A 19,832-nucleotide genomic window follows, 5' to 3' on the forward strand; every position below is an offset into this window, starting at 1 on the left:
CGATGAAAGAGAGGATGTTTAGGTGTTTAATTGTAAACACCATGTGAAGCTGGAGGCTGGGGGGGATAGAGAATTGAGACTCAATCCAGTAAGCCCTCAAAAGGTTTAATGAGAGCTCCATGGAGAGAAGATGTAAACAGACAGTTATTTGTCCAGGAGAAGAAAAAAGCCAAGAATGGACTTAATTGTCTTCAAGTTTTAGCCACTCATTTATTCAACAAATATTTGTTGAGCACCTGTTATGTACCAAGTGCTTGGCGTACAGCAGTGAATAAAACAAACAATAACAACAAAAGAAAAGTCCATGCTCTCGTGACATGTTTACATTCTAATGGGAGAAATCATACAATAAACAAAATTTAAAATAAATCATGTAGTATGTTAGAAGCTGGAAAAAAAAGAAAAAATAGTAAGGGAGATCGGGAGTACGGATGAGGCCATGTTGCGGCTTTAAATGGTTCTGACCAAACCGGTCTGCAAAGACCAGAAGGAGGTAAGGAACTAGCCTTTAGCCATGGAGGAAAAGTATTCTCGACACAGGCAACAGCCAGTGCAAAGGCTGTAAGAGATTTTCTTTGGAAGACCAGCCATTCCCTACCATTGTGAAGGATAGAGGTCAGAAGTAGGTCTGACCTGTAGCTGGAAGAAGTTTAGTTGGACCAAAGAATAACATTTACTTTGTAAATAACCTTTACTCATAAGAACTGAACATGAAAAAAATTGCTTTATTGTCAGTTCAGTTTATTTGGTAATTGATTGTGTACTGCCTTGAGATGCCTGTAGCATAAATCTTTTATGTGCCTTTTCAGAATGTCTTTTAATGTGTCATTATCTCTCCAAGTGTTTTTCATCAGCTCTTCAAGGGAGGAGATGCTAGGTCCACTGGCAGCACCTAGTCTAATCCTCTTCCCTAGAGGCTGGAAAGCCCAGGACACCCTTCAATGTCAGCAGGTAGCTTAGCATAGAAATCCCACCCAGAGGCAGAGAACTGGACTTCATCTCCAGAAGGCCCTTCTAGCCCCAAATTCCCACTTTAACTTCCCTGTGGTTTTTCTTCTACCACTTTCTTCCAAGTGGTAACTCGGACCATGCTAAAGATACATTTAAATGCTTTTATTTGGCCTTGCAGGTTCCTTCCTGTGGCCTGAAATACATAATTGTGTGTATCAGAGAGAGGGAGCTGGTTGGAAGTGCTGGGCATGCTGATAAAGAAGCCTGTGTTCCCCATCGCCCTGAGGCTCTAGGCCCGGGGATTCGGTGGCTTCTCTGTGCTGTATGGACAAGAATTTCAGAAGAATTGCTTCCTGGGTTCAGAACGGCTACTACCCTTGGGCTGGGGCCCCTCTTTGACATCCTAGAACTTGATCCCTTCTGCCACTCGGGTCAAAAATGCAGTTGTGTGGCTCCGGGCTAAACTCTTTCAAACTTAGATAATACAAATCAGACTCCATTACACTGCGTACACCTATCCTGCCCCTGTGCACAGCCATACGTGTTTTGTGTCCAGCTGTTTACTGTCTGGACAGGAAGAAAGAAGTGTTTGGGTTTGACGCCTAAGGGACTCCAGAGAGCCAGTCTGAGTAGTTTAACCAGGCAGCGGGCGACAGTGAAAGAGCAGAGTCTTTGGACTCTTGTACAACTGGGTTCCAATCCCAGCTCTGCTTCTTACGTTGTCATCTTGGGCGATACTGCCTCAGTATTTCCATCTACATACACTAGGGCTTATAGTACTTACCTTCCCATAAGCTTGAGAAAAGCCAGATGAAGCAACTGGCACAAAAGCAAATGTTCTAAGAGGAAGAAATCATTCACAAGAAAGAAACCAAGAAAGTAAATGTCCTCGTAGTGATTAAATCCCACATCTGGTGGGGATGGGGATGTGGCCGCACGAAAGGGGTGATTAGGGAACCTTTCTGGCCTTGACGGGGGATTCTTGCAGGCCAGTTACCACGGACGCCTATCTGAATAATTGTAGCTTCTGTATCTCAAGCACTTCACTTGATGACAGTGTCTCTGAGGCCCAAAGGCTGCTTATCAGACAAGTGTCTTTCTCTTCTTGTTAAGCAAAGAACCGAGCTGACACGAAGGAGGAAAGGCCTCATGCTGATCTCTTGGCTTCGAAGCTCTCATAACTCAGTTTTGCCCAAGTGACTGTTATTCCGTCCGCCTTGTGTCTGTACAACTATTCAGTTATAGGTGAGGGAGGAGGAAGCATAAGGAAGAGGAAGACAGATGCTGGGTTGTGAGCATTGTTCTTCTGGCTGTCGCTGCCATCTGGGAAAGCCTTCTCAGCCCCGGTGCCCTCAGCTCCTCAGCAGCGGGGGCCTCTCATCCAGAGGGCACCAGCCAGCACCTCCCCCAGGGTGCCCAGCGTGGGTTTGGGTGGTCTTGTCATAGAGACGCCGAAGTAACTTTCCTGTGAACTTCAGTGTGAAGATTTCTTGCTTCACGGTGAAGAGGAACCCTCACTGTTCTTAATCTCCTGTTCAGGTTTGTCCTGAATGAACTGGTACAGACAGAGAAAGACTATGTCAAGGATCTGGGGATTGTGGTAGAGGTGAGTACATGGCCCAGGGCGGGTCTGTGGTCACCCAACCAGTGGCATATTGGACCCTACCTGGGCCCTGCGATGTTTTTTTTTGGTTTTGTTTTATTTATTTATTTGTTTATTTATTTATTTTTATTTACTTTTTGGCTGCATTGGGTCTTCGTTGCTGCGCGCGGGCTTTCTCTAGTTGCAGCGAGCGGGGGCTGCTCTTCGTTGCGGTGCGCAGGCTTCTCATTGCAGTGTCTTCTCTTGTTGCAGAGCACGGGCTCTAGGCGTGCGGGCTTCAGTAGTTGTGGCTTGTGGGCTCAGTAGTTGTGGCTTATGGGCTCCAGAGCACAGGCTCAGTAGTTGTGGCACACCAGCTTAGTTGCTCCGCGGCATGTGGGATCTTCCCGGACCAGGGATCGAACCCATGTCCCCTGCATTGGCAGGAGGATTCTTAACCACTGTGCCACCAGGGGAGTCCCGGCCCCATGGTGATTTAACTTGACAGTATGTATTTTACTCTCCCTGGGTATTTGTAGAGATGAAACTAAAAATAGTAGTAGATCAAATAGAATATGTAGGTAAGTTTTTTTCTTTTCCCCTTGAAATATTATAAGAGATTTAGATGAGGGTAGGGCCCCAAATGTTGCAGCCTCTTAGTTAGACCTGAATCCATTTCACCTTGTTTTAGGTGACCAAGTTATTGTCTCCAGAGCTTTTCATTGGTATCTAATCAATATATATACTAGTTATAAATATATATATATATATCACTAACCATAAATATAAGAATATACAGACATATATTCTTCACAGTTATGAGCCACCATGGGCACTAAGCAAGTCAAGCAGGTCACTCTTAGTGAAACCTTGGGGCTTCTATGTTTCCCTAGTTTGCTACCAAGAGGACAAAGAAAAAACCACCAATAAGGCAAGATTGGCAGGTCCACAGTTAAAAGTCAACTTGATAGTAAATAAAACAGCTTTCTCCATAGGAGTTTACTTTAGGGGGATTTAGACACTTGGAGGAAAAAGTCTAAGAAAGTAAATGGATAATTTAGATGCCTTAGAGCCCTGCTGTTAATCATCTTAAACGACAGGATGTGAAATCTAAAAAGTGAATGCCTGATATCTGAATCACCTGCTGGTTCCTTACATTGGGTCTGTAAGCCCCCATCCTATGCAGTCTGCTGATTTAAGGGTTCGTATTTACCTGTCCTGAACCTTGGCTACACAGACTAGCCTGGCATATAGAAGACTTGAATTCTAACTTGTGGAAAGTTATCCTCTTTTCCAAGGTGGGATGGGGGCAGCTAGAGGTGTAGCAGCCTCCGTAAGCAGTCTAGCCTGGAAGTGGAAGCCTTGGGAATCTGCAGACTGAGGTCCAGGGAAGTCAGACATCAGTGGTGTGACTTAGACAAATCACATAATTCCCCATGCACTGGCTTTCTCATCTTTCGATGGGAATAAATGCTGGTACAACCTCAGAACCTGATTTTAAAACTGAGATAAGATTATATATGATAGCACTTTACAGAATCTAAAGTATTCACATATTAAGACTTATTTCTAGGTCAAACACATCTAGTTTTAAGCCTTTAAAGACGTAATTAATTGGATTGGGAGATGGGAGAAGAACAGGCAACTATTTCTTCTTTGTCCTGCTTTCTTACGGGGGCTGGAGACAAAGAAAGGGACCCAGAACTCCACAGAAGTTTTGTCTGTCCCTCTGCACAAGGGTGAAGTCCTGGTTGAGTGCGGAGAAACCACAGAAGCCCTTGCCCTCCTCCTCACACGCAGGGGGGGCTTCCACGGGGCTGCAGGGTGGGCCTCGGCCCAGAAAGCCTCCTCGTGAAAATGCTTTACTCACCATTGCCTCTGCCCCACAGGGCTTCATGAAGAGAATAGAAGAAAAGGGTGTCCCTGAGGACATGCGAGGAAAGGATAAAATCGTGTTTGGAAATATTCACCAGATTTATGATTGGCATAAGGAGTAAGTGCTACGTTGCCCTGAGGATCAGGGGGTCTTGGAATCCAGGACTCTCCTCTCCTCCCCCTGTGTCTGACCTTAGGGGTGGGGTTTGGGGAGGGTCTTGTGTCATTCATCTCACCATTGAGAAATGATACAGTTCTGAAGAATGTGCCTTCCTTCTCTTCTCTCCATCCTTTTATAGTGTTTTCCTGGGTGAACTGGAAAAATGTATCCAGGAGCAAGACAGACTGGCACAGCTCTTTATTAAATATGTGAGTGTTGCCCTGTGGCCCCTCCGCTCCCCCTGCCACCAGGCTCATTTGCATGCATTTTACTATCCCTTCCCTCCTCTGCTCTCCCTTCTCATCCCTCTCTGAGCTGTTGGGGTCTTTTCTCTGGCAGTTTGGAAGATGGGCTCTTGCCCACTGTGTTTACTCTTCTGTCCTTGATATTTAGCCTCCTTGGTGCGTCCCCAGAGCATGGGCCACATCTTTGTCCTTTGTCTCTCCGCCCGTAGACCAGCTTAGCACTCTGAGATGATGGAGCGCGAGGCACAGCTGCCTGAGCGCCTTTCCCTCTGCCTTTGCAGGAGCGGAAGCTGCACATCTACGTGTGGTACTGCCAGAATAAGCCGCGCTCCGAGTACATCGTCGCTGAGTACGACGCCTACTTTGAAGTAAGCTGCTCGGGCTTGGCTGAACCACGCTCAGGCCGGACCGCCCCATTCACAAACACCAGCCGTCATCCGTCCGCGCGCGGCCCCCTCACGGCACTGTCCATCCCTCGGGACAGGCAGGGCTGCCTCAACAGAGCCGTTAGCTTCTTGGCTAAGTTCTCGTCAGCTCCTCCCCGCTTTTAGAGCCCCCGCTGGCAGAACGACTCTGGAACGCAGAGACCGCTGCAGAAGCTCCGGTCCTCCTTCCGTGACCCCGGAGCCCACTGTGCCCACGCCCTTCCTCAGCGGGCCCTGGAGGCTGCTTGCTGCGGACCCTCCTCCCGGAGGTGCTCACAGCACCTTGTACGTAGCCTCCGCTCCCGTCCCTAGAGGCCCGGCAAGCGCCTCAAAGTGTTTGTTCTCCCCCAACCTGGAGGTGTTTATTTTGCTGGAGGAGAGGCAACGCCATCACCTGGAAAGAGCCCTTGCCTGAGTGTTTGCAGATCTGAGTTGAGGGCCCAGCCCGTAGGCTTGTGGTGTCCCAGGGGAAGCCCTTCATTTCTGACTTGGCCGTGGCGTGGGAGAGAGAGCAGACACCCATGCTAGCTTGTCCCTGGGACTGGGGTAAGGACACAGAGTGTGGCAGAGCTTGATAGGTAAGAAGGTGATGGTGAGGTGTGCTTTGTCGTTAATAACAAAATGAGCTATTGCGTAGGCAGTTCTACCCATTGCGTGGTTTGAAGATTCTAAACCTTTATTGGCAAACACCAAGACCTGCCGTCCTTGCCTTTGAACCCCTACCCAGAGCACCCCAATCCTTTGGTTCCTTTTCCCCTAATGTAGCTCCCTTGTGTTCCAGGAGGTGAAACAGGAGATAAATCAAAGGCTGACACTTAGCGACTTCCTTATCAAGCCCATTCAGAGAATAACAAAATATCAGCTGCTCCTCAAGGTAAGAGGGCTGTGAGCCCCGCTCAGGGCCAGAGCAGGGTCTTCATCAGGCTCTGAGTTAGGGAGCAGGTCAGCTCGAGGTTCTGTCTCCACCACACTTTCCCTGTGAACTAGCTGGGGGCATGTGTGGGTTTTTACCTTTTACCTGCTGGTTATTTGTGTCAGCTTTGCCCCTGAATAAATTGCATGCCTGTTGTTCCTTCCTTAAGGTTGGTGGTTATTTGATTTTCTTTTTTCCAAATCACTTTCTTACTTTGTTGCCATCACTGACTGACTTGGTACCTTTAAAAACTAAAAAATAATAAGAGCATAAAATCAGAGTAGAATACACAGAGAAAGAAAAGGAAAGGCAAAGCCCTAGAAACCTTAGATGAGTAAAACCTAAAATTTGATCATTTTTTTACTTTTTAAAATCATTTAGTTTGACTTGTCTTACAGAAATATGAAGCAAATGAGAGATTTGACAGTCCTTTGTCCCTTTCCTTCTTGTCATCATTCCCCTTTTGTCCCTATTCACACACTTTCTCTCCCCTTCACCCCTCCCGCCCTTTTCCCATAGCTTTGAATCTTTGAATATTCCGGGGGTTTTCTCTGTGTGATTACATCCACCATGACTCACAGCTTCATATCTCAGCTACTACAAAGCATTGCCATCCCTGTGGGGAAGGAAAGTCTCCTGGGTGTCATCTTGGTTTTTACGATGCTCCGTTTTTTATAGGGCTCTATTTTCCTAACTGGTTTCACTCTCCCTGCTTCCCCCACTTGCTAGGACTTCCTGAGATACAGCGAGAAGGCTGGTTTGGAGTGTTCTGATATCGAGGTGAGTTTTCTGCTTGTAACGCTGGTGGCTCTTATGGGACAGTATTGGATGTCTGCCCCTAAAGGGGAAAGATTGGCTCTGGGGAATGGAGAGTCCAGGCTGGCTCCTCTCAGACAGCAAGAGCCCCTTGCAAACAGCTGCCCAGCAGGATGTGGAGTGGCAAGTATTAAGGAGCACATTGAACGTTTTTTGAGAATACGGTCCTGGGCCAGACCAGAGCTTAGCCCCGCTCATGTCCTCCTTGTAGCTCCCAGTGACATGTGGTGCGAAAGGGTGGTATCTGAACCCTCTAACATCCTGCAGAGATTGGGTGTTTCATTGTGCAGCTTTATCCATGAATCCAGGTACTATTTGAGGCTGACATATAAATTATTCCATTTTCACTCCCTCCCCCGTCCCTGAGGATTACTCCCTAAGTGAAGTCCTTAGAGACAATGTCACCATGGGGATTATTTTAAGCCAGAGAGGTTACAGACCATTCTAGCAGGTTATTTTAGGTTAAAACCTCTAGTATTTCACAAACGAGGCTAAACTGTTGCTTCGGCAGCCAGGGAGCAACAAAGAGAAAAGAGAAAATGCAAGAAGGAAAGCAAATGGATAAACAGAAGTGGGAAGGTTAGGAAAAGGATGGGCTGGGTAGCATCCTCCCCGCGTGTGGTCGCTGATTCACGTGGAGCCCCTGCACGGATGACCAACACCCCCCAACTTAGAACAGGAAAGCCCTCCCTCCTCTGAAGTGGACAGCAGGGACCAGTGTCCTTTCCTAGGGTCAAGGAGCCCCCAGGAGGCCCCTGGCTTCCAGCATGGAGCTGCCGAGCCCCCTACCCGAGCGCTGCTCCCCGTCCTGACTGCTGTTGTTCTTTCCCACAGAAAGCGGTCGAGTTAATGTGCCTTGTTCCAAAACGCTGCAACGACATGATGAATCTGGGGCGCCTGCAGGGCTTTGAGGTGAGCCCTTAAGAAGGCTTCTTAGCCCTCTCCCTTCAGGGCAGCAGGAGCCCAGGCTTCCCTTTGAAGTCCTGTGCGCGTGTTCTCTGCCTCTCTCACTCACCACGTTTGCCCTTGTGCCCGGGCCCCTCCGGATCACAGGCCTGGAAGGTGCACCTATTTAGGATCTCCAGTGATAGGGCAGTCAGAGGAAGTCAACCAAGCTGCAGTCAGGATTGCAAGGGGCTTGGAAAGACCCCAAATTCTTTATAGCTCTGGACCTGCCAGTGACCTCTTCCCTTTTCTTGCTTGCTTGAGAAATGCCAGGAATGTGAGGGAGAGCAGGACTACGTGATGGGAGTAGAACCAGAGGGAAAATGGAACACTTTTTTTTGGAGAGGGTGGTTCTAGTAAACAGGTCTACATAGTGGCTGGCTTTTTAGTTAAACGAATGTTTAAAGCTCTAAAACATCACAGTGCACATTTCTGTTCTTTGACAAGAAGAATCAAGTCTTGGGAGAAACAGCTAGATGTACCCAGGGTTTGGATTTCAACGAATATGCTAGTGTGCTAGGGCTGCCATAACAAAGTACCACAGACTGGGTGGCTTAAACAGCAGAAATGTTATCATCTCACATTTCCAGAAGTTAGAAGTCCGAGATCAAAGTGTAGGCGAGGGTGGTTCCTTCTGAGTGCTGTGAGGAAAGGGTCTGTCCAGGCCTCCCTCCTTGGCTTGTAGATGGCCGTCTTCATGTTCACATGGCATTCTTCCTGTATCTTCACATCGCCTTCCTTCTGTACATATCTCTGTGTCCAAATTTCCCCTTTTTATAAAGACACTGACCATGTTTGATTAAGGCTCACCATAATGACCTCTCTTTAACTTGATTCCCTTTGTAAAGGCTCTGTCTTTTGATAAGGTTGCATTCTGAGGTGCTGAGGGTTAAGACTTCAACATCCAAATTGGAGAGGGGATTCAATTCAACCCATAACAGTGAACCTTAAAAGAGCAAATTGACTTTCCTGGTTTAAACTTAATAAGTGGCTGTTATTAATTTATATCCAAACTTCTAACTAAACATAATCTGTTTTAAATATTAATACGATAAAACTGGAACTGATGCAGTTATTGACTGGTGCTTAGTTGTTGTTGAGCCCCTTAGAGAAAGATGTGGATCTTCTAATCCTGTTTCCCAGTAATCCTGCAAGATTTCATTATTCATTTTTTTCTCTGGCTAAACTAGAATAAAATAGACATAAGGCAGACTGGCATACAAGTAAAGTTAGGAAATGCTATATTCAGGTTTGGGTTAATGAGTTGGATTCATGATGGTCTTGAGCCAAATTCTTCTGTCCTTTTTGCCCTTGCCTCCCATCCTGGTGTCCCTGTCTGATTTCCACTGATTTGTTGTGACCAGGAACTATGTGGAGGGTCCTTTCTGCTGTTCATTTTTTCACAGGTTCTTGTTCTCCACAGTAGATATGAGGCATTCGAGAAGCAGGGTCATGCAGCAGAAATTCACCCCAAGTTCTCACACAGTGTTTCTTTAGTCATGCTAGATGACGTTTTACCTGTTCCCTTGGAATTATGCCAGATCTGAGCCTATTCTGAACAAAAGTAATTCCTTTTGCTCTTCATCCTTGGTGTCCCTGTGTTTTTCTGAGCAGGAGTCTGACTTGACTTTCTCTTGGTCTCTGGAGGAACTGACCACTGACAGGAGGAACAGCATCTAATGTACCTTCTGACCCAAGTCAGACTTCACAGGAACTGTGTTGTGCATGTTCGTGTGTCCACGGAAGGCCACACACAGGAGGGTGGCATTATTTTCTCTTTTAAAGCGAGCACCACCATCTCCTTTTTTCATCAAGCCCTAGAGAATCTGCTTTGCATTCCTTCAGCTAACTGGGAAGGACCATGAACGCACTTCCATTCCTTCTGAAGTCCGTGGCTTTGGGTCAGGGAGAAGTTAGCCCCTTCCCTTAGATTGTCTCCCTTTTAAATCCTCTAGCTTTCCCTTTGGCATTGACAGGGCTATAACTCATGGGTCAGGCTCTTATGTATTATTAATAGAGCTTTTAGAGCTGGTCACTGGCTTAATATTAACTTTGGACCAGGGTAGAGATAAGCCTGTTTGGCTGCTGACCTTGACAGTAAGGAACCACAATCCGAGCAGAGGGCAGGCGTTTCTCAGGAACATGAAAGGAAAATGGCCTGTGTGTTGGGTAATGTTTGGAACAAGGCATCACATACAGAGAATAGGCCACATTTGCACTAAAGGGCAAAAGTTGTCACCTGAGAGTACAGTTCAGAGGAGGCCCTCTGGCCACTATCTCAGATGCCAGTGTCTTCTTGTTGCAGAACAGTAGAAAAAGCAAGAGCATCCGTGAAGACTTGCTGGATTAGGCCATATTCCCTTTGAAGATGTGACGATGTTTCTGAAAATCTGGTTAGAACTGGCAAACCAGATAGGCTCCACCTCCTACCCTGAGTGTCAAGTGATCTGGCAACTGGAGGCATTGAAATATAGGCACCTGTCGATAGTATCTCAACTGTACCTGCTGATCTGTAGCAGGAGACTAAGACCTCAGAATTTCCCCATCCTGAAATAATAGAAGAAAGGAGCCTGACTCGTCTGATTTTTTTTTTGTGGTCCGGCCTCCATCACTTCCCTTGGCCCCAGGTTGGTTCTAGGTTCATGGCTAGCACCCCAGGTCTTGGCCGCAAGGGCCAGGCAGGCATAACTCTCAGAGCTCCGAGGACAGAAAGGCCACTTCCAGCTCCAGCATCATCTACTTTCTGTTCTCCTTTTAATAAAAAACAAGAAAAGCCAGCATAATTCCCAAACATCTTTTTAGCTAATAATTTTACCTTCCTTCTGTTGTTTTCCTGGAGCTGCTTCTTAGTGGTTCCGCAGCCTTCTTTCCCTTCCCTCCAGGGCCCTGTGTGAATGGGAAGGTGGCCACAGTCTGCCCTAGATGGCTGGGTGGGCCCTGATTCAGTCTCTTACTAGAGCCCGAGGCTTTTGCTGCCAGGTCTGTTGTCCATGTCCCCACAGAGGGAGGTTCTGTGACCTAGAGGATTGTGGTCATCTCCCTGTCTTTCACTTACTTCACCCCAGTCCTTCTTTCCGTCAGGGCACCCTGACGGCTCAGGGCAAGCTGCTGCAGCAGGATACATTCTACGTGATTGAGCTGGATGCCAGCATGCAGTCGCGGACCAAGGAAAGGCGTGTGTTCCTCTTTGAGCAAATTGTCATCTTCAGTGAACTGCTCAGGAAGGGATCCCTCACCCCAGGCTACATGTTCAAAAGGAGCATCAAGGTGAGGATCCAGGCGGGGATGAGAAGGGGCAAGGAGGAGTCACACTGGGGGAGCCACTTCCCTAAGACAGAGACACTGGCACGAGTGAGGGTCCAGAACACTGAAGATCTTTCAGCCTAGTAACCTTCGGGATTGAAGGTTGATTATCTGTGAGAAAAAGTGACAGGCTCGGTGCCAGTCTCTAACATGATCCTGCAGGTTCTCCAAGATCATGTCGTCCACTCAAAGACAGAAACCAAAGTATTTAAGCTATTAGATTCAGGGCACATTTTTGGAAACATTTCCTGAAATACAAACTTTGAGGAACTGTAATATGTTGTTGATTTTTTTAAACTGCTTAGTATGGAAAGGATCACCTTGGTTTCTTCCAGATGAATTACTTGGTCCTGGAGGAGAACGTGGACAATGACCCCTGCAAGTTTGCACTCATGAACAGGGAGACTTCGGAGAGGGTCATCCTGCAAGCCGCCAACGCTGATATCCAGCAGGCCTGGGTGCAGGACATCAATCAAGTCTTAGAAACACAGCGAGACTTCTTAAATGGTGAGTACTGGGTCTGGCTTCTTGCCGGGCCATTTTCAGGGGACCCCACACCTCTGAGCCTCCTTGGGTCTGGGCTCATGGTGAGTTATGAGCCCCGATCACATTTATATGCATTCCAACTTTGTAGTTTTCAGAAACACTTCGTGTAGAATTTTTCTGAACCCGAATACACAAGTGGGCAGATGGGGCATGATGGGGCATGAAGAAATAATCTCTTGCAGCCTTGACATAGAGGATGTGCCTTGTGCCACTATTACCAGCTGGTAATAATTGGGGCAAAAGTCTGAAATGGGCACATCCTCTTTGTCTCGGGGGCCAGCTATCAATGACGTGTATTTTTCCATTTAGTAGCTAATGGCTGGTCATCTCAGAGGTTCTCCAGTGCTATCTAGAGATAACTGGCAGTTTGGCAGATCAGCTCAAATCCCCCCTTTGCTCCCAACAGAGGTGGTTGCTAACTCTAAATTTCAGTAATACCTTGAAACTTCCCAGAACAAACTGTCAATTACACAGAGAATGAAGCTCCCTAGGGACCTGAAGGAGTACCGTATGGCCATATGTGCTCCCATGTTTACGCATACATGTCCACCCTTGGGTGTGTCACCTTTTCTAGTCTAGAATCTGGTCTCTTTCAAATGATGCAAATAGAGCACTTGCTGGGTGTTATCATGGAACTCAATGCTGTGGGGTTGGACCTTGGGCAAGTCATGACGTTTCTCTGGGCCTCAGTTGGCTCTTTTTGTGAAAGACCTACTCTGCAGCACTGGAAGCAGGAAAACATGGCACATCTCCCATAGAGAGTGTCATTCTCTGTGTACTCATCAGTCTGTTCTGGGAAGTTTCAAGGTATTACTGAATTTTAGAGTTAGCAATCGCCTCTGTTGGGAGCAAAGGGGAATTTGAGTTGGTCTGCCAAACCCCAAGTTATCTCTAGATAACACTAGAGAGCCTTGTGAGATTACCAGGTATCAGTCGTACTCGTTAAATCGTAAGGGATTTAACACAGTTGTGTTTATTTTAAAACAAATAAGAAGAGATTATGGAGCAGAATGCCTTGCCTTTTTAAGATAGAACACGAGACTTCAAAGCAATTACACACTTACGGAGAGTATTTGGGGGCCATGCCCCTGGTCCCCCACCTGTAGAACAGTTTGGTGAAAAAAACTAAACTAAGTGATCTCTAGGGTTCTTTCTCATTCTAAAGAGTCTAAAATTAAACACCAGCCCAGTCCTGAGGGATAGTAATGAAAGCTGTATATAGTTCAGTTTTTGAGTATACAACATTGAATTAATGCTTCTATGGATAAAATAATTTTAAGCAAAAACATGTGCATGTATAAAATACATTCATTAAATTGCATTCTATTAGGAATTTCTGATAGATTCTAAGCTGGAATGAGGTTTTTGAGTTCATCAATTCAGGACAAAAGAAAAATAAGGTAGGACAATAAGTTGAAACCGGAAATAATTGAGTAACAATAATGGCTCCCATACATTGAGTCCTTTCTCTGTGCGAGGCACGATGCAAAGCATTTCACATGTGTTACCACACTTAATCCTCACATCAGTGTGGAAAGCTAAGTAATATCATCCTGTACTCTTCAAGTGAGGAAAAGGAGGCTCAGGGAGGTTAAGAAACTGGTCCAAAGTCACAAAAACAGTAGGTGCTAAAACAAGAACTGGAACCCAGAACTGTATAACTTGTATAACTTAAAATTAGGCTCTAACCCCAAAACTGCAGTATAGTTGCTAGTGGTAGGGCACACATTTGTCTATGAGTTCCCCAGCAAACAGAGCAAAAAAACAGGACCAGGTATAAGACACTGTATCCATCAGCCAGATGCAAACCCTATCCGAAGATGCGCAGCTTTCCTGATCCTAAGACCTAAGTTATGCAGATTGAGGCTGGTGGAAGAGCACAGACTTTCTATGCAGCTTATTTAAGAAGACATACTATTTTCAAACACTTTAGCACAGTTATTGCGTATAATCAGGTAATACCCCACTTCCATGAGATGGGTAATGATTCATCAAATCAGTTTGCTACGGCCTGCTTCACAGCTGTCTGCTATCTGCTTCAAACTTAGAGCGGTACTTCTTTGGGCATAGTCAGTTATCCAGACTTGTACATGGTTCCAAGAGACCTTTTGCCTAATTATAGTGAATTATGGAGCTATTAATGAACCAGATTCTCAGTAGGTAAATATTTAATGCTCTCCAGGGAGAAAGGCTGAGGTCTGGCAGCAGCCTGTTCAGCACTTTGACACGCTCAAAAGACAAGGATGTGACAATGGACTGGGGCCAGGCTTTTGCTTGTAGACACACATGCAGGCACCTCAGAGCCAACCTTTCCCTCCTGAGACCTCAAATAGAAAGGAAGTGTGGACTATATGTTGAGTCCTATTAAAGTATATACCTATTACTATGGAAATATCCTTATAATGGAAAGTTCTCTGGACCCCAGCTGTTAACCCAATTAAATATTTGTTGCAGTGAACACTGACAGAAACAGCATAATCGGGCCAGCCTTGAAGTCACTGTTACAGAATTTGACCTGTATGGCTTTTGCCTGGCTGTACCTCTTTAGTACTAAGACCTTGGAGCTTTATCATCTTAAACTCAGGAAAACAAAGCTCACCTCTTTCCTTTCAAAGCAGCTTTCTCCAGAGTTCCACTGACCACCACTTCTCCCAGCTTCCAAACCCAAGTTACCCTGGCTTCTTGCCATCTTTTCCCATCTAGGCTGTGTCAGCCTCAGCTCCCTCTGGAGCACTTGCCGCACCGCACCCCTTCCGCGTTCCCGTGGCTCTGCTCAGGTCCGGCCTCTCCCCTTCACTATCTCGTGGCTCCTAATCAGCCTGGCTGATCCCTCCCCGCACCCGCAGCAAGGTTAATGTTCTTCAGGTGTACTCTGGTGCTAGCACCTGCATTGAAAGCATGAACGTTTACTTAATTCAGTCACTTTTCATGAACTTCAGAATTAAATCCAGACTCATTCACCTGCTTTCCAGATCTTTCACATCATGGCACCTCCAACTTCCCTTACCTGTCTCATCTCCTCTTCCTCCACAGAGACCCATGGCTCTGTGCTCCAGGGAATCTGACTCCATCCTGTTCCCCAGACCCACTTCCCATTTGCTTCCATCCTGAAGAGCCTGCATGTCAGGGCCTGATGGCTGGCAGTTTCTGAAGCTCTTTACTACCACCCTACCCATCCCTGTGTCCACCCACACACACACGTACTATAGAGCCCTCTCTCCCTCCTTTTGCACCATTTCGTTTTTGCATTGTCATCATTTAGACAAAACTAAGAATAGTTCTCGGTAGATTATACATTCTTTAAAAACAGGGCAGTATCTTCCTCACGTATCCTCACTCTGCCTCACACAAAGCCTGTACCTCATAAGCCTCCAAAGCTTATGGGATTTCCCAAGCTGAGAGTAATGGTCTGCTCTTCCCCTGCAGCCCTACAGTCGCCCATTGAATATCAGCGGAAAGAAAGGAACACAGCTGTGATGAGGTCCCAGCCTGCTAGGGTTCCCCAAGCCAGCCCCAGGCCTTACTCCTCCATCCCCGTGGGCTCCGAGAAGCCCCCAAAGGGCTCCAGCTGTAACCCACCTCTGCCACCCCTGAAGATATCTACCTCCAATGGCAGTTCGGGGTTTGACTACCACCAGGCTGGGGACAAGTTTGAGGCCAGCAAGGTAAGTGACAGCCCACTACTGCCAGCCTCACCACTTTGAGGGTACAGCCTCCGGGCTTACTTTATAAAGTAGCATTTTTGTATGCTGATCATTTTAGCAGGAAGAGCCCACTAAATACAGCCTAATCTCAATGATTTCTCTTTCTTCCCCTGCAAGTTGAGTGAGTTAAACCAGTTCCCCACCTCTCCACTACCCTCCTCCCCTGCCGTCCAGATACTCTGTGTTAAAGGGCTGTCGTCATCTGCAGAAACACTATACAAATATGGTAATGTTGGAGTGGCAATTAATGATTTGTAGCAAATAGAGGAGCTGTGGTGTGGATCATCTAAAAGTCGCAACTCTAGGGTTTGACATCTTGAAGAGATTGCCCTTTCTAATGATGAGCCGCTGAAGCGAGTTCACGCCCATTGGCTGAAGCAGCAGGAGGATGTTGCCCATCAGTGTGTGAATGGGGGAAGCTAGCCTTGGATTAGACCAGCCGAGATAATCCACAATTCAAACATCGCCATGGGGAGAGTCATCAATGTAACTGCAGATCCAGTCTACACAGCTGTTTTGACCCCACCAGGTAGTAGGAATGACAATGAATGGGAAAAGTGCTAGATCCCGAGTCAGGCGATCTGGTTTCTATTCCAAATTATGCAACTCAGAACTTTGCGACTTGCCTTGGAACCTCAGCAGTTTACTTAATCTCATCAGGCCTGTTTCCTCTAGAACTCAATGGGTCTATGAATGGGAACATCTGCATTTTTTACCTACATGTTCCCACCTTATAGTTTTATTTTTCTTACCCAAATTATTAGGTGATGTTGATTTTTTTTTTTTTTTTTTGGCCACGCCACACAACTTGCAGAATCTTAGATCCCCGACCAGGGATTGAACCCAGGCCATGGCAGTGAAACCGCCAAGTCCTAACCACTGGACTGCCAGGGAATTCCTAATTTTTTTTTTAATTAACTATTAATGTCTAAGTTCAGTTCTGTGTAAGAGTAACTATACTGACCTATTTTATCACATCAGCTGGAAATTATTTTTTCATCTTAAAAATCCCCTGCCCTTGTGAATAAGTTGAAGTCACATTAACTTACTGAAGAATTTCTGGCTCTCACCATGCTCTATGAGGCAGCCAGGCATCTGTGGAAGTTACAAGTCTGTCGAGAAGCAGCTTCCCTGGTGCAGAGTCATGTGCAAAGGTCATGGAGGCAGGACCCTTCATATTAATGAATACAGGGGGACTGGAGTTCTCTTCCCACAGGAGTTGGGTCAGGGTAGGTCATGGCCTTGCCTTTGAATTGGGCAAATGTCTCATTGTTACTCCTGTCTCAAGGAGGGTCAGAATGTAGAGTAAGACCAATGCTTTTTCAAAAGGAAGAAAAACATGTATCAAAGAGCCTGTGTTCTTTTCTTTGGGGGATGGTGACCACTGACCTGACCTTTGCCCTGACCTCACTCTGCCCAGGTGCTTACGTATCCCTGTGTCTGTGCCACACTCTTCCTTCCATGAGCTGGAGGATGCTGGTGGGAAGATGCATGCTAAGGAGGGACTCCCAGGTGGAAGGCATGTTTATACCTTTACCTAAGGCTGGGCAGTATCTCCACCTTTTCACCCTCAATTATAATATTAATGAGACATTTTCATTATAAATTTTTCATTATAAATAAAATACATTTCAGAGCCCATTTATGAATATAATTCCATTTCTCAAGATAATCTTCTGCCTGCCATTTACCCTGCTGGCGGGAGGGCTGACTTTCAACCACACATTAGGATGCAGAGCAAGCCCATGTGAACCAGCCTTCCTGTGTCTGTGTCCCTCTCGCCCTTGTCTCCTGGCAGAGCGACCTGGGAGGCTGCAATGGGGTCTCATCCATGGCCGTGATCAAAGATTACTATGCACTGAAGGAGAACGAAATCTGTGTGAGCCAAGGTGAGGTGGTCCAGGTCCTTGCCATCAACCAGCAGAACATGTGCCTGGTGTACCAGCCCGCCAGCGACCACTCCCCCGCCGCCGAGGGCTGGGTCCCAGGCAACATCCTGGCACCCCTCACCAAAGCCACGGCAGCCGCAGAAAATAGTGACGGGAGCATCAAGTAAGTGCCTCATTGGCTTCCCCGGGAGAGGAGTATGTGGATTAAAAAAAAATTCAAAACAAAGAACACAAAAATGCAAACACACGGTAGGGAATTACTGCTGCTTATTCTCGACAGTGCCACCAGAACCAAGGTTTGAGTGCTGGAACCCACACGCAGCAGGGGGCAACCGGGCTGGAGCGTTCCAATTTTTTTTTTTTTTTTTTTTTTTTTTTTGGTGGTGGTGGTAACAGTGGTGGTGTTCCTTTCCTTTTCATTTGTAATTTTCTGTTTGTTTTATTTTTTCTTTTCTCCCCCCCTTGTTAAGAAAAGAACCCTACTGAAACCCTAGGTGACAAAAGGCATGCCTCCTGTTGCTCCATTTGACCCACCACAGGATTCACTGGACTGGACTTCTATTTATATTGTATTAAGTTACTGATATATATATATATATTTTTTTTTGATTGACACCAAAAAATTACCTTAGCACAAATGCCAGACCTGTATAGGTCAGAGGCCTGCTGCTTCTCCCAGGAGAGCGGGAACTTTTTGGTTGTCTATGGCAATTCCTCTGTACAGATTGTAACTTTTTTTTTTTTTTGATTTTCCCCCCTCCCCTGTCACTTTAATATATGTTCATGGTCATTTGTAAGATATTTCTTTTCCTTATTTTGGTTGCGAAGACCCTTCCAAACACATTCCTGTATAAAGTATTTTGCACTATTTAAAGAAACCCATATGGATGAAGTCAGGCTGTGCAATATAATGGAGAGTCACAATGTTCATCATTGTACCTGTAATGTAACTAATAATTTTAAATGTACTATTTTAAATATGTAAAATAAATTTTCACCGCGAGCATGTTTTAATGAGGTTAAAGACTAGTTGACCCTTTTTCCTCAGTGCACTATTCTGGGACTTTTAAATGTACAAACGGTTCTTCTTTTTTCTTGAAGAGTTGGTTGAATGCATTGGCAGTTCTTTCCTACACAAGAAGTGCCTTTGTGGCCAGAGGTCCAGCCCTAGCCTTCCCTTCTAAGCAGCCCGTGTGGGTTCTCTCTAACCTCTGAGGTGAGGGATGATGCAGATCGGATGCTGTCCAGCTGGGTGACCTTGAGGTGCTGACGTAAACCAGTGGCTAGTGTAGAAGGCGGTGGGCTGGCTTGCGGCCCCCACTGCTCTCCACGCTGTGTGGTCACCGGCGGCCGGGGTGGAGGAGCTCCCATGAGATATCTGAGTAGCGGCACCGACAGAGCTGCGCCTCCTTGGAGCTTTCGCTCGCCCAGGGACAGAGACTGCTGACCCCACCCTGGCCTTTCTAGGTAACCGCAGGCCCAGCTGGAAATCAGCAGTGGCCCCTACATGGCAACAGGCCTGCTTCATTTTATCCTAAAGACATTTGGTTTCAGTACCTTTTATGAAGCCTTGGATATAAAGGCCCTCAAAGCATTGAGGTTCTTATTAATCAATGGCTTACAGAGCTAGCTAACTCGTAATGAGTTGTGATCTAATTATCCAGGCACTCAGCACTTCTCCCTTGCATCTTTTGGTCACTTTTTCATACCTTCCATGGGAGGACTGGTAGGAAGGGTGTCAGGCTGGGCAGAAGAGAGCAGGTTCAAATACCAATTGGTCATTCGGTTCCTTGTCAGTGGCTCTTGCACAAGGGTTGGTGGGAGTGGAGCAGGGCAATGGACTAAAAGTGGTTGTCACTATTTATCAGTGAAGGACACTCACCGCACCCTCCCCAGGGCTGCTATGACCACAAGGGTCAGAGTTGGTTGTGATGCCTATGGGATAAATGTCACTGATACCCTGTTTCCACATCAGTCCCCAGGCTTGTGGCCAAGAGATGGAAGCTCCCCAAACCATGATGACGCGTTCTTCTGGGAAGAAGGATACGAAATTGAGCGTGTCCTGCCACTTGTACTAGTCTGAGTCTCCTTCTCAGTGTTACTTGTAGCATTTCTAGTTTCTCACCGATCATACTGAATGACCCAGAGGGTTGTGATAAACATAGGAATGCACCCCCATGCTCACGCACACACACACCGTGCCGGCTGCCCTAGGAGTCTTTTCAGCAGGGACCTCCCTGACTCAAGATGTTCTCAGAATGAGCCAGGGACATGGCTTTGGGGGTAAAGATAAGGGATGAAAGTCTGCAGTTAAGAGTGATACTATCTGAGGTTCATTTCGGTGACCGTTCTCACTCAGAAACAGCAGTTGGAGTGAGGAGCTGGTATGCAAGGAATCCCAGGGAGCCTGCCTCTTTAGGAGGTACAAGAGAAGGGCTGGCCAAGAGATTCTTTTTTGCCTTTTGAAGGAGCCGCTTT

At 46.6% G+C, this 19,832-nt stretch overlaps 1 protein-coding gene across 11 annotated transcripts in view; it reads left to right on the forward strand.

Annotated features, from left to right (window-relative positions):
• KALRN (kalirin RhoGEF kinase) overlaps positions 1-19,832 on the forward strand; it is a 653,671-nt gene that overhangs the window by 600,166 nt on the left and 33,673 nt on the right. For 7 of the 11 annotated variants that reach the window (XM_061194271.1, XM_061194272.1, XM_061194273.1 and 4 more), the window contains 10 exons: positions 2,491-2,557; positions 4,423-4,526; positions 4,708-4,777; positions 5,095-5,181; positions 6,020-6,112; positions 6,881-6,931; positions 7,802-7,879; positions 10,994-11,179; positions 11,551-11,722; positions 15,188-15,426. In XM_061194271.1, coding sequence (XP_061050254.1) covers positions 2,491-2,557; positions 4,423-4,526; positions 4,708-4,777; positions 5,095-5,181; positions 6,020-6,112; positions 6,881-6,931; positions 7,802-7,879; positions 10,994-11,179; positions 11,551-11,722; positions 15,188-15,426 — 1,147 coding nt within the window. The other 4 variants (XM_061194279.1, XM_061194278.1, XM_061194280.1 and 1 more) reach the window with 4 other exon arrangements.

The sequence above is a fragment of the Eubalaena glacialis genome, chromosome 6 (assembly GCF_028564815.1).
Source record: "Eubalaena glacialis isolate mEubGla1 chromosome 6, mEubGla1.1.hap2.+ XY, whole genome shotgun sequence".
NCBI classification, from domain to species: domain Eukaryota; kingdom Metazoa; phylum Chordata; class Mammalia; order Artiodactyla; family Balaenidae; genus Eubalaena; species Eubalaena glacialis.